This window comes from Corvus cornix, chromosome 3, assembly GCF_000738735.6.
Source record: "Corvus cornix cornix isolate S_Up_H32 chromosome 3, ASM73873v5, whole genome shotgun sequence".
Classification (NCBI taxonomy): Eukaryota; Metazoa; Chordata; class Aves; order Passeriformes; family Corvidae; genus Corvus; species Corvus cornix.
The window spans coordinates 78133943-78159686 of NC_047056.1; the positions used below are offsets into that span (position 1 = coordinate 78133943).

Consider the following 25744-nt stretch of genomic DNA (forward strand, 5'->3'; position numbering starts at 1 on the left):
CCCACTGTAAAATTACTTTCTGTAGCCTACAAAAGGCTGAAACTTCCTTATCTGGCAGTTCATTGGAGCACTAAATATTCATTCATCCTAGCCCACTTGTAGGGTTTTTATTAATTGAAATGGTGTGTTTCCTTCTAAACAGTTACTTATTTATTTCTTATTAGCCTGTATAAAGGCTAATGTATTATTTATTACTTATTAGCCTGTATAAAGTGGTGTCTCTAAATCAATCAGCTGAAGCCCTCAAGCAGAGCTAGTGTATCTTTACTGCACTGACTGTCTTACATAAGACAGGCAAAAAGACAGGCAGTCTCTTCAATTGTTTTTCTAGATGAAGAAAAATAATTTAAATAACATTCTTCATATTTAGTATTGGGCTTTGAGTAAAACATTGAATATGCTATTTTTGATGTAACTTTTTTTTTTAATAGCTTGCTTATGAATCCCTAGCAGTTATTGGAAATGCTCTGACTCTTCTAGAAGTGGGACAAATTGCTGTGTGTAGGTGAGTTTATTTGAAATCTTGACTTTTCTTCAGTACTTCAGAGCAGAATGTAAAGACCAGTTTCATGCTGTAATTTTCTCTTCTTTTCTAAAGCTTTGGAGAGACTGTTCAGCTGCTGCACCCATTCCATGAGCAGTTCAGTGACCAGTCAGGGACACAGATATTGCGTCTTTGCAAGTTTCAGCAGAAGAAAACAAAAATAGCTCAGGTACACAAGAATCCCTCGAGGGCAACAGGTTTGCCTGTCTTTTCCAGACAAGATATCAGCAGCTTCATGGTTTCATGATCACTTTGTAACACTTACTACTTTTTTGTATTTGAGAGTCTGATAGCAGGTTAGATACAAAGAAATAGTGGTCATAATTTTGTAACAGGAAGAGTGTTTTCTCACTTCTAGTTCTGATTAACACCACTTTGAAGCATTCACCTTTCTCTGTATTGGGTCTTCAAAAGTATTTTGGGTACAAGCTATTGAGTACCCCAATGCCAAATCCCATCAAAGTTTGTGAGACTTTAGGAGAATTCCATGCCATGGATTCCACTGTAGTATTAGAAGGAAGAGCTTTAAGTTTGTCAGACTTGACTGATTCCTGAAAAAAATAATTCCCTGTAGTAAATTACGTAAATATAGTAAATTATTAAAATGGGCATATAGGAATACAGATACGGAGAGCTGAAAAGTTTTCTTCTTTTAGGAAGGTTTTTGCAGTCTTACCCTTCCAGGCTTCAGTAAGATTTTCTGTTGATATTAAATGGAAACAGAGGAGACCCAAATAGTCAACAGTAATCTTATAAACCAAAATTGGAAGGATTTGACTGTTGATGTTCTTAATTTTAATGGGGAATATGAAACTGGATAATTCTGTTTCAAGTTGAAGCCAAAGAAGTTCAGCCTAGAAATTTTCAGTGATGCCATTAATCTCTTTAGCAGTGTACTGGTTTGATGGCTTTTCTAGCAGTGGAAAAAAATTAAATCCTGTTTGAAGGCTTCTCTGAAGATTCTTTAGTTCAAAAGTACTTCATAAATTTCAAGCAGGAGTTAATACAGGAAAATGCCAAGAACTGTATCTGTGTTAGGTGGTCAGACTGTCTTAGCATTTAAAATAGAGAAAGGTGTTCTTTAGAAATGTTTTCATTATTATTATTTTTATGATGAAATCACTTAATTTTCTTATTGATTTCTTCTGCAGTTTCTAGAATCATCAGCAAATATGTTTGCTGCAGCACAGCAGTTGTCTCAAAATATTAGTCCGGGTGAGTTTTTTTGTGTTACTGTGCTTGTTGCCCTGGCAGCAGAATGCTCACTACAGTCCCGAAGTAGGATCCTGCCACGAAGGCTCCTAGCACTGAAACATCACTTGCACTAGGGCTTTAGGTTTTGCTTTGTAAAAAGCAATGTTTGCTTGAAATTTAGCTCAAAACCTGAGACACCTACTTGGTATTTGTCAATAATTCACTAGAATTTTGTGTAAGACTTTTTTAAAAGGCACGCCTTACCTGTCTCCCTTTACCTCATGCTTGCAGACTGTGTTACAGCCTAGGCTGTGCCAGCTTGCAGCATTGTCCAGCTTCATAGGGACCCTGATTCTAGACACTTCTGCTCCTGCTTGAGAGCTTGAGTTCTCTAGATATCCAGAAGCACACCGCTCTGAGGAGGGAATTTGCCTCCTTCCTGCCTTTCACTGTCCTGCAGCTTTAGATCACAAGCTGCTTGAATTTCCCAGAACAGCTGGAAGACTGCTTGCCTTGTGTCTGACCCATAGTTAGTCTAAAAGATTGTTTTGTGATAGCTAAAAGCTTGTCATGGTGGCACCAGTATTTTTTATAAGTTCTCGTTGAAGTACTCCAAGATCTGGACAGTCTGGGATTTATAATCCACAGCTGCTTTGCCACAGGGTGGCCAGGATGTCAGAATATTCTGAGGGGGAGCAGCATCCAGTTCCGTTAAACTAGACAGGGATGCAGCAGCAATCAGCTCCTTAGGATTAGAGAGCTGGCAAGAGAAAAGGCCGTAGGATCCTTCACCTCTTTCTGTAAAAAGACAAAGCCCTGTCACATTTGGGGCCTGTCTGCAGAAGTGTGTTCTGCATCCCTCTGTAACAATTAGGGCTTGCATTCCTGACTGTAATTACTGTGGTTTTATGTGTAATTAAAGGGTGACAGATGCATAACTTAGAATGTACCTGCAGAAGGATGTATCTGACTCTGGGGGCAACTTGAGTCAAGTAAGATGTCTCCAGACATGGTTGGTGCTGAGGAACCCAGCATGGGTGCTGTGTCTGATGTTTCAGTAGGTTTACTTCAAAATAGCTGGACCGCCTTGACTGTGCCTCTGAGCCTATCTTTTGATTTAGTTTCTTCCAAAAATAACCCATTTTGGGCACTCCAGGATTGTTCTCTGATGGAAGCCGAGCCTGTTAAAGTGGGGACAACAGAGAAAAGCCTACAGATGGACCCATAGGTGCCTCTTCTAGAGGAACAGATTTGAGCTCCATTTCATTGAAGCAGCTGGTGCTCTCCTGAGCTGGGGGCTGGACTCTTGTCAGTATTCAGTCAGTATTCAATCCCTAGGCATGAAAGACAAGTCCGTGACTAAGTTTGCTTGGTATTTTCCATGACTTTCATCCTTGATTATAGTACTGATGGATGGTGCGAGTCGTCTGTGTGTTGTGGGTGTCACCACCCCCTTACCCCATTATTTTCAATGGTATCACACACTACTCTCTTTCTTGACCTACTAGTAACAGCAGCTTAATGTTAAGTCACATAATTCTATTTGATTAAGAGTTAATTTCCTTAGGAATACCCCTTTTTCCATTATATCCACAGGGCAAACAGCAAAATAGGGGGGTTTGCCTTTTAAATGGATTACTCTGAACTCACTGGAATTTTAAATGTTCTTTGTGCTCAGAAACGGCACAGCTGCTTCTGATTGTATCTGATGGAAGAGGCCTTTTCTTGGAAGGCAAGGAACGGGTGACAGCAGCAGTTCAAGCAGCTCGGAATGCCAATATCTTTGTTATTTTCGTAGTGTTGGACAATCCTAATTCCCGGGTAAGTGAACAAGTATTCAGCTGCAGTGAATGAGAAACCGATACAAATCTTTTTCTTGTCTTTTGTAATGTCATACAGCTACCTTATCTTTTGTAGTGGTCAGAGATACTGAACCCAATTGCAGTTTTTCACGTCTGTCAGATCTACCATTTCTTCCTACTGTGCTTCTTATCTTTTGTAATTAAAAAAAATCTCGGCTTGCATGCCACAGAAAGGCTAAATAAGAGCTCCCGTCTTCAAACAGAATGGCTGTAGCTCTGGGCCACCAGGGAAGCAGCTGGCAAGTTGACAGATTTGGAGTTTGAGAGATGCTTTGTTCCATCTCAGCTCTGATTCAACTTGATAATTTCTGACAGCAGTCTCCAATTGACATGACAGCTGGAGCCAGTATGAGATTAAACATTAGACAGAAGGGAGTATGTGAGAGTTATTTAATGCCTCAGTTGGGAAATCTGAGTCCTGCATCTGGTAATGGGGGAAGAAAACTTAAATATCTTTGGATGGGAAGCTGAAATATCTGGGAGTGTTTCAGGAAGACTCTGTAGTGCAGTAAGTGAGCAAACATAAGCCTGGTAGCGAATTATGTGGTAAAGACTCCTATTTTGTAGTTCATGTTTTCTTCCTGTATCTTTATTTTTGCATACAAAACACATCTGCTATATTTATTGTTGAAAAACCAACAGTTCTCCTGCTGACGAACTGCTGAAAGGTTCCGATGAAACCTGGCTGTAGTATCAAGTGAAAATTCTGGGTGCTTTTCATAAGTTTTTTTTTCCAGGGAGAAAAAGATGTTTTCCATAAGCTTTATTTATTTCTGAGCTGCTACACTGAGCAACTAAGAAGTTACTTTACAAGAAGCACAGCTGGAGTTTAATCTGATTTTTGTCTTTGTAGTATCTGTTGAAATACTATGAACTTCATAAGGAATCTTTTATTAGAGCACTGCACAAATATGAGTTGAACTCAGCACTAAAGAGCTTACAGACTCTCTTGGGAAGGTATCAAATTAATAGAACTAAAGTGCCAACAATAAAATCATAAAATGCTAAGAGAAGACAGAATTTATTTACAGAATTTGCAGAAACTTAAGCTTAGTCTCTTCTAGCCTGTAATTCATGGATTAGTACACTTTTATCTAAAAGGGCAAAAGCATTTAACTGATTTATGTTCAGCTTCTGATCTGATTTACCACTGAACACTTACAGCTTTTAATCTTAAGAGTATTTTACTAACTTTTAATCTAACGGGGGAGAATTATAAGTATTTAGAAAACAGGGTAAATTCTATCAGTGATCATAGAATATGTGTCTCATTTAATAGTAACATCAGTACTTTTTTTACAGGATTCTATTTTGGACATTAAAGTACCCATATTCAAAGGACCTGGAGAACTGCCTGAAATCAGGTCTTACATGGAAGAATTCCCATTCCCGTTCTACATGATCCTTAGAGATGTGAACGCGCTCCCAGAAACTCTGAGTGATGCCCTCAGACAGTGGTTTGAACTGGTGACTGCCTCTGACACTCTTTAGACTTTGGAGACAAGGTCAGGACCCGATTGCTGCTGCTGAACCGCTGAAATACAAGAAACTGCATTTCACGGGAGGGGTCACAAGGCTCTCCTAACTGGGATTATCCTATGGGAGCTGCCCTGGGGCAGAGACTGTGTAAGAACAGAATGGTTTGTGTGCATCCTCCCAGGAGTGTCAGAGGACAATTATGCAATGGTGAGATTGCCTCCTGGTATTCCCACAAGTAATGTAAAACCTGTCTCAACTCCTCTTGTAATAACTTATTACCTTAAAAAAAAAAAAAAGCATTTGTAATATTAACAGAGGTAAAATTATTCCTGCTGCTCTCTCCGTGCTGCTGTAAGTAAAACCAGTCTTGCTCCTGGAAAAGCATTTTTGCTTTACAAGTTGAGGTGTCTTGCAAATAAAGCCTTCTTTAGCACCATGTGGAGGTGCCTCTGGGAAGGAGTGGGGAGCAGGGGCGGCAGATGGTTTTGAACAACCAAAAAATAAGTACTTGAATACTTGAAACTATTCTGCGGTTTTAACACTTTTTTTTTTTAATTATTTCTGATTTTTGCCTGACGATACCAGCAGGGACTTTTCCGAATCATGTCATATTCTGATCCCTGCCTTACCAGTTTACACTGTGGAGTTTACCCCTGTCCGAGGCAGGCATTGGGGATGTTTCATAAATCCGGTGTCCTAGAGCACCGACGGGATTTTTCATTGCAAAAGCTATGCATCTTGTATCGTCTGTAGTAATAAAGAGAGGTACCGCTCTTTGTAATTACGACGTCTGTGCCTTGAATTGATCAAAGCTTAAATAAAGCGACGGACGGTGCCCCTGCCGGCACTCCTGGGACGACGCAGGAAATGGCGGCCTTGGCCCCGCCCGCGCGGGGCGGGCTCGGCGGCCCCGCGGGGGGCAGAGGCGGAGCCGCGTCATGGCCGCCGGGCGCGTCCCCCCGGGCGCGCTTACCCTCAAGCAGGTACGGGTGGGCTGGGGGACTCGGGAAAACTGCGTCCTGTAGGTACGACGGGGAACTCGGTGGTTGTTTAAATATCCCTCGAAGCAGAGCCGCCGAGGGTGCAGCTCGCAGCACCGTCCTGGGGCAGCGGGCAGACTTCCCTCTCTCCTCGCCAGTTCCTGAGGCGGCAGCAGGTCCTTCAGTTGTATCGCAAGATCCTGCGGGCTATCCGGGAGGTTCCTGCTGAGCAGGATCGCCGCTACTTAAAGGACTGGGCCAGGGAGGAATTCAGGAGAAATAAGGATGCTACAGAAGAGGTGAGGATCGGGAACCCGCAACTCTGATCGCCTGCCCTCGGGAATGGTCCCTGCCATGTCCTGTCCTGTGTCTCGGGGGTTTGTTTTGTAGGCGTCGCTTCCAGACTGGTGAGAAGACTCCAGTCCTCTGCTTCCTAGTTCTTCCTTTTTCTAGCCAGGGCCCAAGTAATGGTGGCTGAGTTATGCAAAGCCTTGGAGTCCTTAGATAATGTTGAGAGAAACACCCAGCTGCTCTGTAAGACCCATCTCCATCATATCTGTGTGCAGTTCTCATTACTGAGCTTGCAAAGGCAGTACATACAGAGGCATAAAGGAAACATTATTAGGAGTTTGAATCCTGTTAAAAACTGCGTTTTAAAGCAAAGCCACAGGCAAGAATATCATTAAGGAACTAGAGGAAATTAATCAATTTATTTACCTGGTTTTTAACCATGTCAGAGACTGTAATGTTACATCACACAAAGAAGTAGATGACAGCAGTGCCAGTAAGAATTGTATGTATTTTAATGCATTAGAAGTCTGTGTGCTTGGGTGAAACCTGTGCTGTGTATGGGGGGGGTGTTCAGTTCACTAGATTCCATTCTATTTTACAGGATGCAATCAGGATGATGATTACTCAGGGCAACATGCAACTTCAGGAACTTCAAAGAACACTTAAACTGGCAAAATCTTGATCTTAATTTTATTGACAGTTCGCTTTTCATCTGCTGCAAATAAGCACAGTGTTTTTTCCAGAATGTGGTTATAATGGTAGCTTTGCTGGCAACCTGGTAATGTTTGAAGGAGGAATCTACTACAGTGGGGCTTTTGTTTTTTCCTCTTCCTCATCCACTTCTCAGTTTGGCTACCCTCAAAAGTGGAAATCACTTGGACACAAAGGACTTTAAAGATCTGCATGGATGATAGTATGTGCTGCAGGAAAAGCAGAAAGCACCAAAAATTACAACAGCTGTGTTAATGCTGGTGGAATGGAAAATAAATATATGCCAGATTATTTTGTCTGCTTTTTACTGTGGTAACATTCACAATAACAGCTCTTCATGTACCATGCCAAGGATTTTCATCCAAACTTGTGATTAAAAGAAAGAACTGAGGATAAATAAATTGGCCCGGAACAAACATCATCTTAATTTTTTGTGTGTAGATGTTGATTTTCAGTAGTAGCTGAATAAAACTTAAAAGGGGAGGTCTTTATATATGAAAATGGGAGATTTTAATCCAAAACATTTATGACCAAGTACCTTCAAACTAGTATTTAAAAGTCAATATATAAGGAAGAATTAGAGGTAGAAAATACTAACTGCAAATGTTGTGGTTTGTTTATTCAAATGTTACACTTCTCCATTTCTAATTGTTAGCTTGCAACTGTTCTCGCTTTCCTTGAGCTGCAGTGTATCTTTTTTTTTTCCCCCCATATAATTTAAAAATGCCTGGATGAGCTGGGGATTTTCTTCACGTAACCAGACAGGCAGCAGTAGATAGATGCGTGACTATTTTAGGTGGTGATTCCAAGACATGCAGGAACTCTTCCCTCTCCCACTCTGCTATTGTAGTTTCCTTAGGGAACACCCCTGCTTCCCAAGGTGGTTTGCTGCAGAGTTGCTGAGCTGGACAGACTGGCAGCAAATCCAGTAAATAGGTATCACCACTGGCACCAGGGAAAGGAGAGGACAGTATTCCAGGATACAAGACAAAGACCCCAGCTGGAAGCAGAAACTGTGGTTCAGATTTGTATAGACTGAATCCTCTGAGCTTCAATCAGTCTGTGAAAAATATGTATGTAAAAATGCGTCATTAAAATTTTACATGTTGTTAACATTTTCTTGTAGAACACACTGACAGAACATTAGTGTGTTGGGGATTTATTTTTCATGTTCGGAGAAAGTTCTTAGGGATTTTGATTGAACAAGCCATAACCAATGTTGGCTGTTACCACAGTAGCCTTTCAGCCAGTGCTTGGATTTCTGTTCCTTAATCAGGAGGCTTTACCCTGCTGCCTCATGACTGTGCTTTCCTTTTGGAACCCAGAGCCTGCATTACTCCTTTGACTCCCAGTTCGTACATTTCCAGGTTGTGGGCATGTAATCCAGAGCTAGGACTGACAGGCAGATGCTGACCTCTTCAGTGCTGCTGCCCTTCATCTCCACTGTTCTGTGGGCTTGCCAAGATAATGTTGGCAGCCAGAAGCCTTAAGGAGTCCAAGTACAGCCTGTAAGGGTAAGCAAATTTACCTGCAGATAAAGGTAGGTAGATCATGCACGTCTTTTGAGAAGTCCTTCACAACTGTGAAGAAGGGAGGGGTATAGAAAGGAATTAGCAGAAAATGCTTCCCTTTTACCATGCAGTCATTGGCTTCAGAGAACCTCTAAAATCAGTAACCTGCAGCCAGGTTACTGCCTTAAATTACTTGGTAATTACTTGGATTTACTTAGAAGTACTTGGACCTATGACTTTGGTAGTGTGGTGTGTATGGGAAGTAGAGCAGCTAAAGCTGCAGCCTCTCCTTGAGCTTGGCAAGCTCAGGAGCGTGTGTGTGATCAGTGCACAACTCAGCCCTGTGCCTGTAACTTCTGAAATGGGGGCCTGCACCAGCCAACAGACAGCACTCAGTCCCTGCAGCCTCCCTCAGCACAGATGGCAAACTCCATTTCCATGTTTTATAACCACAAACAAAAAGCTTGGAAGTTCAAAGTCCAATCTTCTGCTCCCCCTTCCAAGTCAAGCGAGGGGACTGTGTCAGTTTTCTCTGGCTAGAAAACGTTACACCACGCATTTCTGAGCAACATTTACTTTAATTGCTTGGCAAAACATTAGCTTCATCCAGGTGATACAAAACTTCAATAGCATGCTTCTGCATTCCTACTGTAGCTTAAACAAAACTGTAAACATACCAAAGTGTCTATAGTAGACTACAGAAGTCAGAGCAATAAAACCAGGATTTCCATAGCTGCAGATACACTTGTCGTGATAGTGCAGTGATAGGAACTTGAAAAATATTGTTATATGACTTTTTTTGCTTTATACATCTGCTAAGAAGACCAAAGCTTAATTACTAATAAGTGAATGGTGTTCTTCAACACTGTGAAGTATTTTGTATTGATTTTAGAACTCCTTAGTACAGAAAAAAAAAGTCATCTTCTCCTTGGCATAACAGTACCATCCTGTGTTGGAAGTGATTCTGAGCAGTTGTCCTGTGTTGGAACTGATTCTGAGCAGTTGTTCTATCATCATCTGGTAAGTAAACTTCTTTTCTAACAGAATTTGATGGAGCCTTCTCAGAGGTATAAGGAAGAAACTCTAAAGGGGTGAAGATGCAATGAGTTACAGTGCCTCTGGATTATTTGGAGTCTGTCAGCATGGAAAGCATGGGTCAGTGAAGTTCTGATTTTATAACAAAACATCAATAAAACCTTTAAAATGTTGAGTTCTGTTTTGTGGGACTGTTTGTCCTAAAACCTGTAGACTCGCCAGGACCTGGTCTCCATTTTAGAGATACAAGGGAAAAAAACAGAGAGAGGAATCATTCAGAGGTACAAAGGTAGACAGTCTGGACAAGGTGCCTGGGAAAAAATCCTGACTGCAGAAAAATAAACATTTGAATACAGGGAACCAAGCTTTCACTTCCTTAGATAAAGGACTTTTTCAGGCCTCTGCAATAGTAGAGAATTCAGCCATGTGCTGCTTGAAGGAAAAGATATTTATATAAAAATTACACCTAACAAATAGACCACACTTTCAGTAAAATACTTGCCATCCATGCCCTAAACAAAAGTTCTCAGTCACATTACTGGAGTACAGCCCCAACAATAGTGTAACCACAAGGAGCTCTGCAACCAGGACACCTTAAAAATAAGACAAGTCTGATTTAGCACTTGTTTTAGTAATGGAAAACCAAGAGAAAAGCAAAGTGGTAGCTGAAGCCTCTGTACCTAATGGGATGAGTCGCCTTAGCATCTCCCTCCATGGTTGCCTGCCATCTCCCAGCTGGAAGCCTGCATCTGTCACCCACCCGGGCTTGTAATTGGAGTGGGTTCTTTAGCTTCTCTCCACTGACTAGAGAGAGGCCCTGGGAGTATCTAAAATAGGATCAATAGCCCTTCCATCACTAAGTAATTCTGTCAAAAGCTTTCAAACATCCTGGATTTATTTCAGTACTGGTATCACCACACATTTCCATGTAGCATACAGTGGAACCCTCTAGCCTGTGTCCTGTGTGGAAGTAAGGGAATTCCCTTTTCAAAAAGCAGTTTTGGTTACTAATGCAGTTTGGTTTCAAGCAGCATCTGGAAACTGAGAGTGCAATATTAACAGACTCTTGGAAATAATCTGCAGCATCTCTTTGTTATCAATAGAGTTTGCATATGAACTCTCCTCAGTTGTGGAGTTTCCAAAGTTATTTCTACTGAAAAAGAGTGTTTTGTTTGGATGTAACAGGCACTACAAATATCTATCAATATTCCAAATTCCCATACGGCAGGTTCCAGAATTAGTCCTGTTGCTTGATTACCTGCCTGGCAGATGCTAGCTCTCTTTCTGCACCTTAGTCCTTAATTTGCAGAGCTCCTCTTCTAAGCATTTGATGTGCTCCTTGAGTGCAGCTTTGTCTTGCTGCGCTCTCTGGTTTGCTTGGCACCGGGCTTCTTCTATCTTCCGCTCGTACCACTTCTCCATCTGCGTGGACACGGCCTCAAAGAAGTACTGGGTAATCTCCAGAGCCTGGGAGGTGTCTCTGAGCGGAGGGGCAGGCAGGGCCGAGGGCTGCTGCTCCTGGCCAGGCTGTGCCCCGGTGTGGTGCAGAGCTTTGTGCCTCGACTGCCCGCTTTTGCTGGACTTCTTTGTCTGAGTTCCTTTGTCAATGAAGTAGCTGCTCTGCGGTTCAGTCTTTGCAGGCTCAGTCAATGGCTGCAAAGCAGCTTGAACTTTAACGTGTCTTAATTTGGAGCCCAAAAGCTCGGAGGAGGGTAGCTCCTGCTGGAACTTGTGGAACGTGCTGGCACTCACAGCTCTGTCCTTTGGCCTGACATCTTGAGAAGGGGCAGAAGAAGAAACTGGTCCGCCAGCCACTACCTGTTGCTCTGTACCTATAGAATAAATTATACACAATATATTAAGAAAAACTCTGGGCATTTATTTTAGCACTCAGAAGACCTCGTTGTTTGATGAATTATGTGGGTTTGTGTGTACGTTGTAGAGGCTTGTATTAATTTATCATATGTTCACAGTCAGGTGATGTAATAGAAGTCATTAAAAGAGAAAAGCTGGCCAAGGCAGGAAGGTGCTGCATTGCAGCTGTGGGGCTACAGATGGACAACAGGCAAAGGACATAAATATTAGGCAAAAATTCCTTACTGTGAGGGTGATGAGGCACTGGCACAGGTTGCCCAGAGTTGTGGATGCCCCATCCTCAGAAGTGTTTTCACTTTTGAGCCTTTTCCTCAAGGCCAGGCTGGATGTGGCTCTGAGCAACTTGGTATAGTGGAAAGTATAGTTGTCTCTACCCATGGCAGGGGGGTTGGAACTAGATGATCTTTAGGGTCCCTACCAACCCAAACCATTCTGTGATTCTGTGACTTCATTGGAGGGATGTGTAACAAGTATCAGTCTAGACTTCCAAAGTAGGTTATGTCTGCTGATATTTATGAACTCCCTGCTTCTATAAAACTGGAAGTCCCAGTAATTTTGGAAAGGTCACACGTTGATGTTTTTGAACTGTCCCAATGCAGAACAGCTCACACTCAAGTACTGCAAGATCTCTTATGAACCTTTCTAGTTTGATGGGGCATCCATGTCTGTTCACTTTGCATAGTGTTTAGGGGACATATACATTGTATTTTAGAGAAGCCAGGGCTCTGACAGCATTCTACTTGGCTGTGGAGACCTGGCCGTTCTGCACATCTCTTTTTTTTTTTTCCCCCTCACAAGCTTCCAGGGCCAAGAGTTATTCAAAGCACCAAAGGACTTTTGCTTCAAAGACACAGTGGAAGCATTAGGAAGAGTCAGTGGAATTCCACCCAGCCACGTCTTAAAATATTCCCAGTGGCTGCCTTGAAGTGTATTCAAATCCCAAGACATGAGGCATATGAATGGGGGAAAGCACACCACCAGAATTATGTGGTGTTACTAACGCAAGTATCCCTCAGTGAATGCGCTCGCCCTTGAATGGATATGACATCTAAGTACCTGACGTGGTTGTACCCAATGCTCCATCTTGTTTAACGCAAAAGTGTTGCCCAAAGCTTTGTTCTGGCATCTGGACTCTGCTCCTTCCCCCATCTTCCAAGAGGCTATTTGGAAGTGTGATATAGGAATGCTGGTGGGAGCCCTCTGACTGCAGCACAGGCTGGTTGGCTTTACAGTCCTTGGCACTGTGGGGGTTGTTGTCAGTATCCAGGGTCTCAGTGAGAGACTCACAAGTGGACAAAGTTGATTTTGGCCTTGACGACCTGGAATCTCCAGAAAGCTTGAGCTCCAGATTCTGAATCTTCAACAAGCACCAGGTCTTCAGCTCATCAACCAAGGAAATCTATCAGAAAGAGACTGTAAATTACATGATCCTATGATGAGATCCCATGGTTCCTGGGCTGCTGAGGACAGGTGGCAGGGACAAAGAGAAGCATACTGGGTATCTATGAGCTTAGACTCCCTATTCAGATGTACATGCTGCCACTGGGAATATTTAAAGGACTGCCGATCAGAAAAGGTGGAGAACTATGCACTAGCTAATGAAAGGCAGCCTCTTTTAGTCCAAGCTACCACTCTTAGATGTGAATATGCTACTTCCAATGCAACTCTGATGACTTCTTTAATCATACAGTCAATGATACTTTCTAAGTGCAAGGAACACCACATGGTCATTTTTTTAAGAGTGGAATTCAAATTAGATGCTTCTGGGGGACAGCTTTATACAATTACCAGCCTCTGCTTCTCTCACCATTAATCACCTTCATTCATTCAGTGATGAATGAGAGCCCCCCACTATATGATAAATCACTAGCAGCTTTCAGATTACACAGATGCTTAATAAGTGTCAGCTGCAGATGCATTTAAATAATTTAGAACAGGAGTAGCTCTTTTCACCCTGTTGTTCATATGACATGAATTTAGGTCAGGCCCTCCTAGGCACAAGGATATTTAGTCAGTGTGTTTAGTAAAGCCCAATTCTGTTTTTTCAGTTGTTTCAATGAGACCCAACTGAGCCAGAACAGCTGACATCGCTTAATTCAGTTCACCTGATGTATCACTCCAGCATCTTGTTTCTTAAATGGAGATTACAGGGAGATGGAGCACAAGCCTAGATGTTCAGAAGCCAGTAAAATACTTATGTCTCTTACGAAATAAAAATTAAAGCTGCCTTAGTTTGGTAAGTACTTCTCTTTGGAAAAGAGTGTTTGCTGGATGTTAGACCCAAGTATCTTGATCAGTATCTTATGCAAGGATTATCACAGCTGTCAGTCTTTTTACATGGATTTGGAATGGTCTTACAAACACTCATGACATTTTCCTAACACAAAGTGTAGTTCTCAATTCTTGGAAGAATACCAATAATGAGAAAACGAACTGCATTTTAAATTCATCTTTGTGAGTGGAGAAACACAAATTTCTCAGCAGGTTTTAAATGGCGAGTTTTTGCAGAAGCTGGAAGGGCAAGAACTGGATCTCTGTGGGAACAGTTATTCTTGTACTGCTGGTTGAACAAGCATACCAAAAAAGACTTTCCCATTGTCAGTAATACACAGCTTGGAGATGATGCCGTGTTGCTAACATCAGAGGAAAGAACTTCAGCCTTTTAATACATGGGGGAAAAAAGATCAGATGAAGAAGAAGGGAGAGATTCCCAGGGCCCACAACCAAATGAATGAGAAGGAAAAGGAACAACACAGATCTTAGCCTTTTTTACTGATTGGATGTGTTCCTGCATATGTCCTCTAATGAAGCAAAAGCTGAAAGCACAACTGTGAAAAATTTAGTGGTAGAAATGTTTGCAAATCACCGTTAGAAAAACGGTATTTTGTTGTAGATCCCACACTAGAGACACACCAAATTAAATTACAGCAGTGGGACTGGATGTCACATTCCTCATTTCTAATGCAAAAACTTCATAAATTTGGTTGAGTGACTAAGATGGTGGATAGGAATAATTCAGTCTTTAGAGCTCTTTAACCTGTTTGAACAGATGAGACACATCTCTGATATTTTCTGCCTGCCAGAATGAAACTCCTGAGCTGAGCTGCCAGGGGATGAGCTAAGAGGGAGTAGTTGTTTCAAGCCCCCCCTGCCGCTTCTCCCCCTCACTCTTCTCCAGCTCCGTGTGCTGCTGCAAGCGGTGAAGGCACTCTGTCCTCTCTGCCGACAGTCGCTCAGCCATAAGCTTGTCCAAAACACGCAGCTGTGGGGAAAAACAGTTCAGCTGAGATCATCATGTTAGAAACCAAACTCCCATCTGTGAACCCTGTAAACCAAAGTATAGTCTTTCAGTCTTCATTTCTAGGAATGCTCCCAACTACAATTAGATGTAGCTTGCAAAGAGGTTCAATCACAAAATTACCAATTAATAACTACTAAATTAAAAATAAAAAGTAATTTAGATGATCTTGAATGTCAATCCATACATAATTCAGCAAGTGGGATTTTGACAACTATGAACTGACCAGACATAGGGCTGCCTTTTTTCCCTCTTAATGCCTCAAGCCCTTAAGTTTCCTTGTATAAAGAAGCACCAGAAGCCACTTAACACATTCAATGTGTTTTTTCTCAAGACCCTAGTTCACAACATCATTTCCCAGTGGAATGTTACAGTTCCCTGGACTTAAGTATTAAGAGTTCAGGTTTGCTTTTACAACACAAGAAGCAAAAAATGAATCATTACAATGAAAATATTAATTAAGTTGAGGATATGTTTCTAAATCATATGGACAAGCAGACCCTCAGGTCATATTCTTACTTGATGTTGAGTTTTGCTTTCCATCTGGCCCAGCTTAATATTCATCTTATCTTGTACTGTCCCAAGCTCAGCTTTTATCTCTTCCACTGTTGCCTCCAGCTGATTCTCCAGTTTATTTATCAGGGGCTCACAACGACATCCATTTATGGGTGCCTGGAAGGAGTGATGATACATTTACTTGCTACACCCCACCACCCTCTTAGCACACCTGGAACATTATCACAGCCTCCTTCAGTCAGTCTTGGGTTCTTCTATCCCATGTACTGTATCTCACCCTCCTGACAGTATCTTACAGCAGCTCAGCAAATGGGCTGTTAGTTGAAAAAGCACAGCCTACACAAGGATTGATCTGATGTGTGTGGACACACCCAAACACGCAGCAGTGTTGATTTCACTGGGGCTACACGCAGCACTGTGCTCAGACCCTGTGTGCTGGCTGAGGGAGTACATCACAGGCCTATACCCTGTGTCTTAATGCTGTAATTCTCAATTGTAAAAAAAAAAATCTGATTTTGTGGATTATGTGCATTTGCTTTTTAACCTAATGCCAATAATGTGCTCTGTCCTTTTTTTGGTACTGAATGGCAAGGCCCTCGCTGCTTTTGTCTGCCCTCACCCTTCTGGCATTCAGCTGCCCCTTGCCTGCTGGGCACTCCTCTGCCTGCCTTTGACTCACCTGACACCATCCCATGGCCCCTCTGCAAGGGCAACTGCACTGACCACATTTAACTCTCTCAGGGAGATGCTCACAAAAGGCTCCCTTAAGCAAGGACAGCTAAACCTCATCAGCTTCCTCTGCGGCCCAAAGGCAGAAACTGGCTCCTTCAGGGGCTGTACCAGGAGCCCAAAGCAGCTGCTCTGAATCTGTCTGCAGGGGAGCCTCCCCATCTTCTTTAGCCCCGCAGCAGTGTTTCATAAATTGGGGGTTATTCCCTTGCCAGGGAAAGGTGGGTGGTTTGCTAAGTACTAAAGAAAGCTTCAGAAGTACATGTACTTCAGAAATTATGTTTGCTATTCATGGCCTCAGGGCATCAAAGAAGACAGACAAGCAAAAAAGAAAAGGAGAGAGGAGTGTCATGTATTTCAGGAAAAACTGTATGGGACTCTAGCTCTATTAAGCTAATCTTTGTGAATAGATGAGATTTGTATACAAATCTCTTCTATCTGCTTTCTGTACCTCTCTGCTCCACAAGTCCTTCCTATGGCCCGTCAGATCCCCGCAGCAGGGAGATACTCCTTTTAATATATGAAAGGCCCTCCATCCTTCCTGATGTCTGCTAGAGGATAATTCCATAGTGTCCCTGTCTGGAAATTTCTCAGACATTACACTGAGAGATTGGAAAGCAGTAAACAGCCAGTAAAACCTTTGAAGTCTGACTTGAATGATCTTCAGAATCTCCTGAAATTCTGAACTACAGGAGGGGACTAACAAGAGATGATGGATGGATGTGAGAAGCTAAGGAAATGAAAGGATAGACCTCATAGGAGTACAGGAGGGCAGTATTAAGAAAACAACAATACAGCTGTCTACCGTGTCTACAGGATAATTTAATGACTGTTTTTATGCTTTCCTGTAAATGTCTACTGGTAATTAACTGTGTAATAAAGTGACTAAAACATCATTCTCCAAACTAGAATAAATGCACATGGGCTGGTAGCTCCAGGTTTATTTGTTTACCAGTTTCTATAGAAATCCTGCCCCAGTAAACATAGAATCCCCAAAGACATGTTGCAAAACCCAGGAAGAATTGGAACAAAATCTATTGAGCTTACTCAACCTCTTGGTTTAGGCAGTAAGCTTTCAGTGCTCAAACACTGCTTTTCCTTGGAAAATCTCTTTGCATCTCCTGTCAGAACTCTTAATGTTTCAAAGTATATCATGAAAGTTCTTGTATCATTTCCAATCACTGTTCACGCCTTATCTTTGCAGATCAAAACTACTCAAGTGTGGCTTCTTTAACAGGCACAAAACCAGCTTATAGTTTGCCAGAATTCAGGCCAAAATGCAGCTGAAGCCCAAGCAAGGAAAACCAATCCCAAGTCATGATTTCATGTCCCTGAGAGTGCAGGTAGTGGAGCATATGTTCTATCCATTACCTGTGTCCCAGCTGCACACGCTGCTCGCAATGTCTCCCTCTGAGAGGGCAGTGGCTCACCTGCATCACCTTCCCATCCTTTCCTCGGTAGAGTGTGTAGAGCTGGTAGGCTCGGACCTCGTGGGGAGGGGGTGGAGAGGAGCAGTGGTGTTTACTTCTGCGCTTAGGCACGTTTTTCTGGGGCTGAGGGAGTGTCTGCTGATCAGCTGGGGAGATGGGGTCCGAGAGTGCTGAAACCTGCATAACATACACACAGTGTTTTGCCTATATGAGCCCTGGTAAACTATTCCTGGTGGGAATGGGACAAATCCTTTGAGACAATTACAGCAAAAATCAGTTTTATCTGAAGACTATCTCTGCCCCAGGAGCATGGTGGGGCTGCTGCCCCAACACACTAAAGTGACACCCACACCACTTCTGAACAGCTATCCTTTCTCTCCCTGCTGTTTTAAATCTACTGATACCTTTTCTTTTGGCTTTTTCTTTTTGCTCTTTTTTCCTTTGGGATCTGGTGAGGCTGACCGGGGTTTATCCTTCAGGTTGTTCTTCCTCTCTGGCGGCTGGTCGCTGCTCTGTGTGTCGTCAGCAGCTGAGACACTGCCCTGCTTGAAGCAAAGACAGAAAGTTCAGAGCGGTTGCAGAGATGGGGAAAAGGAGGCTCTTCCTCGACTGCCCAGTTTTAAGCTGCTCTGCACACGTGAGTGGGAAATGCTTTAGCAGCAGAGCATGACAGACAGCCTCAGGCAGCTGCTGGGGCCATGCACAAGTGATGGCTCCAAATGGACTGATTCCTCATGGGTTTTAGTGACAGTCCCTCTTCACAGTAGATCCAGTTGGTAATGCCAGGCCATACCTTGCTCTGTACCACTTCATCCCGTGGCACCGACTGAGCTCGCCTTTCCTCCTTCAGTCTCTCTCTCTTCTTCCTCAGGCTTCTCCCACGGTTAAAACGTGAGACCTGAAGGCAGACCACACTGTTACTCAGTGATGTCATGCTCTTTCCTACCACAGAAGACAAGTAATAGAGCAGACTTTTTCCTTGCCTGTCTGAAAGGCAACGGATAAAGGAGAGTGCACTGCCAGATGGAAACTGATGGGCCAAGCAACGTGGGTGTTTATGGCTGTTAAAACACACCACCACTGAGCTCAGTCTGTTGGGACACTCTGCTGTCCCCTAGAAGGGTGAGCACCTCCTCTGCTGTCCTTGGGCTGGTTCCCAAGCCAAGCCCAGCCTTTTTCATGCGGAGGTGACAAGGAAGGTGAGGGCAAGGATTATGCCTGGTCTCATGCCCTCCCACCTACCTTCTGGCCTGAAGAGCATTGCAGCATTTCACACACAGCTGCAAAGTATAAACAGGACATAAACATTTTGTCCCCACTGCAAAGCATCCTCCAGTGCTAACCACCATTTTGGGGATGGGATATGCCTGAGACAGGCAGCAGAGTGACACAACTCAGGAGCTTCTGGGTACAGGGCAACTTTCTAACTCCTGGGCCACTGCAGGGAACAAGTGCTTCTGACTACTCCACACTCTGCCAGTCAGGACAGAGAAACCTCTGACAGCACTTCATGCTGAGGCTTAATCTGCACACCTTGCTCACCCTGGAGGCTGAGAGGCTCTGTGTCAATAGACCTGAGGCCAGCCCACAATGCCAGCAGAAACACAGGAACCTTTCACAGCAGAAGACAAGGAGCAGGGGATGCAGCCTCCCAAGGTTAAGTGGCCTCAGCTCCATGTGTATGTGTGTGTTGGGGAGAGATGTGTAACGTACCTGTGATGCCTTAGTGAGCAGGAGCGCAACCTCGGGGTTATTGTGCTGTCTGGCAACCTCTAGAGGGGTCTGGCCTGCCTGAGAGGAAAAAGAAAACAGCATTTCCTTCAAAACACAAACTACTGAAAATGTGGAATTTCTCCCACCAAGCTGGTATATACTCTGTGCACAAGAGTAAAGTGACTAATTGCTTTAATTTAATAATTCAACCAAGTATTTTCTACCAAGCCTATGAAGAATGTTGAAGAGACTCTACATTAATATAAAATACCAAAGAAACTCTGTGTCCTGCTTACATTGTTGACAACGGATGCATCAGCTCCTGCCTCCAGCAAGAGCTTCACCACCTTCTTGTGATTTAGAGCAGCAGCTACATGGAGTGCAGTATCCCCTGCCTGCGAGTCAGAAAGCAGAAAACAAAGTTGTGACACAAGTCCTCGGGTCTCACCCTACAAAATTCACACCTTCCTAAAAGATGCTCAGAGATTAAAAAAACCTACACTTACTGATGCAACAACTAAGCTTAAATAAGGTCTGGTCAATAAAAAATAACTGAGTGGGAAGATGACAGGAGCAGGCAAAGAGCTACTTCAGCCTGGGTTTGAGAAATGCAGCTGGGGCGCTGGTGATCTGATTTTTCTAAACCAAGTGACACATGATGCATCGTGGAGACAGCCCGGCTCTACCTCCAGCAAATGGATACGACATCTGAGGCTAGAACAAGTTTTCCCACCACAACCTTCTCTTCTTTTTTTTTCCCCAGGTTTGATTATTTGGTGTGCAGGTGGTCATGTATCACATTACTCAGCAAGAGGGTTGGCATTCTCTTCACAAGATTCCTCAGGAAAAACTGATTTTGGATCAGAGCCAGGAGGCAGTCCAGGTCCTGCACTAACACACTGCCCTGCCCTTGTCCTGGTGCAGTGAGGTGAAGACAGCCATGATCAGATTTGAGCACTCATAACAGAGCCAACAACTGTTCAAGTGAGAGCGGACACATGCGTATAATGCCCTCCTGTCCCCCTGGTCTTGCATTTTGCTTTCATAAAATTAGATCTCCTCAGGACTAGTGGTTATCAATTGCTTGTTGCTAACTTAGATGAAGTGTACTCCTAAATCAAATCATTCTGTGGGCAAATATGGAACAACTTTGGGTAGTGCTGGGGAATGAAGGAAAGGGATATCTCTCTGGACCAGGTTCACACCAGTTGATCTTAATATTCAGTAGCTCATTTTGCAATTTGAAAAACTCATTTCCAAATAAAATTACGTAGTAAATTTAACATGCTGAAACCCATTTTCTTTGCTGTAATATCTCATAGTGAAGAAAGAACATTAAATGTACAGTTCAGAAAACATCTTTATGATCCTCAACTACACATGGAAAATTTCCCAGGAACATGAGAAAACGTGGTTAAGCACCACATAATATGTTTATTTAGCAGATTTAACACGTTTTACTGTACTAATTTCATTCCCTTCTACTACCCAATTAGGCTATGCTATAGGTACAGCAATCAATTACTTCTCTATAAAACAACTATGCCTGATTAATCCTAGTCTGGACTGATCATTAGTTTGAATTTAGAGCATACTTTGTCTTCACTTTTATGTCCTCTTAATTCCCTCTACTGCAAAACACAGTGAAGAAAAGTATTCCAGAGGAATTCGCATTTTAGTAGCATCTAAATGTCAGTGAGTTGTGCTTCACAATGTCTCTGTAATGGCTATAAGATCATTAAATCACCTCATAAATAAGCAATGCTTTAAAGAAATAATGCAAATGCGATGGCAAAATAATAAACCACTGATATGCCATTACTTTAAGGCTGTTCTTAAAAGCTTAGGCATTTGGTGGTACAGTGGAACACACAGAGTGAAGCGGGATTACTTCAGTAGGAATTCCTCTTCCCAACAACTGGCCGTATGCAAAGGGCACAGAGTCACAATGAGGTTCATGCACTGACCTGGTTCTTTTCATGGACAGAACAGAAAGCACTGAGCAGCACCCTAATGATGGGCAAGTGATTATAACGAGCAGCCACATGCAGACAGGTATCTCCTGCCTGCAAACAGAAACAAAGCTCTGAGCATGTAATCACAGTGAGAAAGCCTGTATTTGTCATGGTGTTCAGGGATGAAATAATCCTACTAAATCAGAAAGAGCAGTAAACACCACACACCTCCACAGAACAGCAATGCTGTCTTCTCTGCAGTACAAAATCTGCTATCATGGGTGGGAAAGTTTAGCAAGAGCTCAGGTCAGGCAAGGTGAGAACATGAATTCTTTAACCACTGATGGGAAATACTGGAATTATAAATGCTATTTTACTGGCACTACAAACCCCAAGTTAGTTATATTTTCCCATTACATCTATTCTTCTGAACCACAAACCAGTGCAATTTGGAATCTCACCTTAGGGTTGCACATAGTGTAGAAAACATGAGTGGTGGCCTGAGCAGCATTTTCATGAAGGGTGGCACTTGTGCAGCTGAGCCTGGGTACCAAAACCCCACAGGTTTCCATTTCTCTGCCGATTTTGTTATCAAGCAGGGCAAAAACATTTGGCTTCCCTTTGTAGATTGCTTATCTCTTTATTTATCATGCCAGAATCATTATAAAATAGAAGGAAAGCTGTCTGGAACTGAAGCCACCTTGAATCTACCTCATTTGACAGACTAACACACAGTATATGTGATCTGCAGATCTGAAGCCTTTCACCACTGTCTGTGCAACAGGAAAACCCCATTTGGCTCCTTCTATCCCTGCTCAAGAGATGCACAAGTAGCGCATCGCTCAGTCCTACCAAAAGCATTCCTGTGCATGATGAATACAATGGTTGGATAGTGGGGTTTTTTCAATATAATTTATAATAAAAATCATAGCTTAAAGCCTTTCTGAGTATTTCTACAAGTTAAAGCAATATAGCTAAAACAAAGTCACACAAAAATGAACATGTTATTTCCAAAACTCACATTATTTTTGAGGTCTGCTCGAGATCCTCCAAGTAACAAAACACGAGTACTCTGGGAATGGCTATTCTGGCAAGCCAGGTGAAGAGGTGTGTTACCTGCCTTAGAGAAATACAGGAAAATATAAAAGCCATATTTAGAAATTGGACATAAATATTAAAAAATAAAACCTCACAGGTCTTCGCACAAAAAGATCCACCTAAGGGTGGGAAACTGTTATTTTCCCAAAGATACGAGGTGAATGAACCCGGACAGTGAAATCCCCACTTCATTCTGGCAATGGCTTACCTGGGACATAATAAAGGCAGAAACAGGACAGTCTAATGATATCTGCATTGGTCAAATCTGTTTACAGGAAGAAAGAACTCTAAAAACTGTCTCATTCATTAGTCTCAAACAGCAGTGTTAAATATTTAATTCAAAGAACTGTAATTCTTGTGTTTCAGGTTTCCCCCATGCACAGACACAAAAAACCAAATTGCCATGGCACAGGATCTTTGATCCCAGCCATGACTACTGCAGGGTATTCAGCAGACCAGGGTCACAACTCCTGTCTCCTTATGTTCATAACACAAACCATCTCGAAGTCTCGCTGGGTCTGTAGGTGCTCCCACCAGGCAGGATATAGCTTTTAGGCTCTCAAGAAGCTTTGATGTTCAGGAGGCACACCAGTCTCCAGCCAAGATGAGAAGGGAGGGCAAAAAGCCACCCAAGCTCCAGAGAATCACATGCTATGGTTCCTCAAAGAAGAAAATGTGCAGAAATGGATAGAAATCAAAGAAGTGTTGGCTTGTGTATTGCCTCTCTAACGTGGTGAATGATTTTTTTGGTCTGACAAGTTTTTCTGGCAGCATTTGGCTTTTGTTGGCCTGAAAACATTCAGGGTTTTTGGCTATTGGGAGCTAGAAATTAAATCACCTCAGGTAAAAAGGTTTACCAGGCTTACTGCGCTGCCTGTTCACCTTGATTATGTCCTTTAATTTGTCCCCCTTGCTTTCAAAACACAGATCAAAGCTGCAGGGTTTGAATTACAAAAGGCCAAGTCTTAGATGTGGTCTTAGGTCTTCACTTCGATATTACAGACCTGAATGCAGTCCCTAAGCTGTGACAGACATGAACATTTTTCTTCACAGCTAAATTGCATTTAAGTGTTCATTTTTTCCCTCCCGGGTTTATCTCTGAAAAGCCTCTGCAATGCCTTTATCATTTGCTGTTTGGCAGCTTGGTCCTGGTGGGAGGCAGATGTCCTGTGCAGCAGATGAGGACTTCAATTCTGGGAGAATCACGGTGCCAAGGGTCAGAGTTCACAGAGTGGCTCATCTGGTTCATCTCCCATGGGGTGACAAATCTCACACCAACTTCTGAGAGGGAGAGAGGGTCCAAGTTGTACCAGTCTGGGAGTCTTCACTGAAATGTACAGACTGATGGAGAATCTAAAAATAAGGCTACAACTGATCTCACTGAATGATCTATCACAGCAGAAGAGATTTTATTCAGCCAACTTAAAATAAACTGCACCTCCAGGGTGATTGCTGTGCAGGAGGAATACAGCTACCCAAAACACAGTGTCAAATCCTTCCCATCTTCTGCTGCTTCACAGATTTGGCAAATCTAGCAGCCCATATCTGTCCCGTCCATCCCAAATCACACATTGTCTAGGTGTAAGTCAAGAGCCTGTGGGATGCTCCTGCACATGGCACTCAACCCTGGCTGCCAGAAAAGCTGTCAGAATGATAATGCCTTGTCATCAGTAACACAAAAAGCTGAGAGAACAGAGAAACCATTTTGGGATTAAGCAGACTTAAGCTCTTCATTTTTCTTGAAAACAAAAGGGTAAAAAGCACGTACAAGCATGCAGGATTCCCACATTTTTCAGCAGCTCCTGAGAATATATCTTGTCCATTAGAAAACATCCAAAGAGTGAAATGCAAAGGGTAAGACTGTGTGGGTAAGACATCAAAGACTAGCACAGGAGTTGCTCAGGTAGTATTTAAGTTTGCCAGTCATATTTCAGCCATCAACCCTGCTGAGCTATTTTGTGCACATACTTTCCCAGAGAGGTTGCCTCCAGCTGACATACACTGGATTGTAAGCGAAATCTTCTAACTCCCTGAGGCACCCAAGCATGCAGGATAACCAGACTTGCATCTTAAGCCCACACCTTTGTACAGAAGTGCATGGTTATACACAGACAAGCATATCCAGGGATAGCTTCAACAAGACTTCATAGTCAAGCATGAGAAGTTCTCTGAAGTACCCTTGATACAAATCTAGGTGGGCATTACAGCAAAAGTAATTACAGAAAATAAGAATTGGTAGTAGAAATAATATAAAAGAAGGGATACACATAAAACAGTATTGAAGACGATGTAATTGCAGAGCACAACTGTACAAACCTATGCTTCTATAGTGCATATACATATACACACGTGCATATACAGGAACATTATGCCCAGGCAACATGCCTTTTTACTCAAAATCTTAGACTTTGACCAGCTGTCTCCTTTCTTTCCCAGCCCCTTCCAGCTGCTGTTTTAGAAAGAAATTTACCAAAAATGCTCAGACATCCCCTAAAGCCATCCCAAAGCCCCTCTCCCTGTCACCTAGGGCACAGTGCCAGCCGCGTGATCTGAGCAACCCAGCAGCACAGCCATCCAAACCCTGACTCTGCTCACACCATGGGCTGCTACCACCATTTCCTGGACTATTCCATTAACTTCTGAATTACTGAATTGAAGTGCCCCTCAGTTATAACAATTAGAGTGGAACTAAACCCCTTTACTTTGTTATTCTTTCCTCTAAACAGCTCTCAAGGTTTTATAAATACCGAAAGGAACATAATCCAGGTTCATTACAAGATTCTGGGAAGAGACTATGCTAATATATTAGTAAGAATTTAGTAACAAAAGGTACTCTTTTTTTTGTTTCCCTCTGTGGCTTACATTCCTTTGGCTGTTTAATTTCTGGAAAAAAACAGATTTTCAATACCATTTTCTTATTAGTACAATTCATTTCCATTTTAAATCACACCAATCACAATGAATCTCCTCAGTATAAATTAGAGCACCATGGAGATTTCCACAGGAATGGCAGTGTTCCTCAGCTGTAATTAATGTATCATTCAACACGTTATTGAGTTTCTCCTGCGTCAGCTGCCAAAATATGAATTTCCTAATGCCTGTGGATGAACCATCCAGGCGTGATAAATGAAAAGAAAAAGAAGAAAAAATCTCACTAAGAGCTGGTCCCCCACCTGCTGAGAAATGCCACGGCCAGAAATCTCCAGTTCTGAGAAACAGCCACCTTAGACCAGAACTGAAAGCTCCTCTTCCATGGGTCTCACCTTGTTCTTGGCAAGAACGTTGGCTCCTGCTTTAACAAGCACTTTGGCAGACTGACTGAATCCATGCCAGCAAGCTTCATGAAGAGCAGTGTTCCCATCCTGAAGAGCACACACACAGAGTAGAAGGTTAGGGGCTGTATAACCAACCTACTCTCTTAAAAATATTTTCATTTCCTACTAGCTTCTTTTCTATTTTACTTTTAGAAGAGGGTAAAAATATTATTTGTTTGGAACTTGAAATTAGTTATATTTACTCCTAA

General features: G+C 42.7%; 3 protein-coding genes across 15 annotated transcripts in view; 2 read left to right on the forward strand and 1 right to left on the reverse strand.

Moving 5' to 3' along the window:
• The window catches only part of MDN1 (midasin AAA ATPase 1), a 94041-nt gene extending 88178 nt beyond the window's left edge, over positions 1 to 5863 (forward strand). For both annotated transcript variants that reach the window (XM_039568557.1, XM_039568556.1), the window contains exons 98-102: positions 432 to 505; positions 599 to 713; positions 1696 to 1759; positions 3417 to 3559; positions 4903 to 5863. In XM_039568557.1, coding sequence (XP_039424491.1) covers positions 432 to 505; positions 599 to 713; positions 1696 to 1759; positions 3417 to 3559; positions 4903 to 5091 — 585 coding nt within the window. In that variant the 3' untranslated portion in view covers positions 5092 to 5863. The remainder of the gene's footprint in view (positions 1 to 431; positions 506 to 598; positions 714 to 1695; positions 1760 to 3416; positions 3560 to 4902) is intronic.
• A 98-nt stretch (positions 5864 to 5961) lies between these two features.
• Positions 5962 to 7488, forward strand: LYRM2 (LYR motif containing 2). Its single transcript, XM_010404184.2, has 3 exons — positions 5962 to 6062; positions 6218 to 6358; positions 6952 to 7488. The coding sequence occupies exons 1-3, from the start codon at positions 6018 to 6020 to the stop codon at positions 7030 to 7032; spliced, it is 267 nt and encodes an 88-aa protein (XP_010402486.1). The 5' UTR covers positions 5962 to 6017; the 3' UTR covers positions 7033 to 7488.
• Positions 7489 to 7767: 279 nt separating this feature from the next.
• The window catches only part of ANKRD6 (ankyrin repeat domain 6), a 91440-nt gene continuing 73463 nt past the window's right edge, over positions 7768 to 25744 (reverse strand). For 9 of the 12 annotated variants that reach the window (XM_039568561.1, XM_039568563.1, XM_010404214.4 and 6 more), the window contains 12 exons: positions 25485 to 25583; positions 22145 to 22243; positions 21136 to 21234; positions 19465 to 19563; positions 19169 to 19246; positions 18249 to 18353; positions 17860 to 18000; positions 17456 to 17632; positions 15300 to 15452; positions 14631 to 14744; positions 12539 to 12881; positions 7768 to 11439 (listed from right to left, as the gene is read on the reverse strand). In XM_039568561.1, the coding sequence (XP_039424495.1) occupies positions 10880 to 11439; positions 12539 to 12881; positions 14631 to 14744; positions 15300 to 15452; positions 17456 to 17632; positions 17860 to 18000; positions 18249 to 18353; positions 19169 to 19246; positions 19465 to 19563; positions 21136 to 21234; positions 22145 to 22243; positions 25485 to 25583 (2067 nt within the window). In that variant the 3' untranslated portion in view covers positions 7768 to 10879. The remainder of the gene's footprint in view (positions 11440 to 12538; positions 12882 to 14630; positions 14745 to 15299; positions 15453 to 17455; positions 17633 to 17859; positions 18001 to 18248; positions 18354 to 19168; positions 19247 to 19464; positions 19564 to 21135; positions 21235 to 22144; positions 22244 to 25484; positions 25584 to 25744) is intronic. The other 3 variants (XM_039568564.1, XM_010404205.4, XM_010404256.4) reach the window with 2 other exon arrangements.

Coding starts and splice junctions, on each gene's coding strand:
- LYRM2 (XM_010404184.2), top strand. CDS start 6,018: ATGGCCGCCGGGCGCGTCCCCCCGGGCGCGCTTACCCTCAAGCAG. Junction 6,063..6,217: donor GCGCGCTTACCCTCAAGCAG/GTACGGGTGGGC, acceptor TCTCCTCGCCAG/TTCCTGAGGCGGCAGCAGGT. Junction 6,359..6,951: donor ATAAGGATGCTACAGAAGAG/GTGAGGATCGGG, acceptor TCTATTTTACAG/GATGCAATCAGGATGATGAT.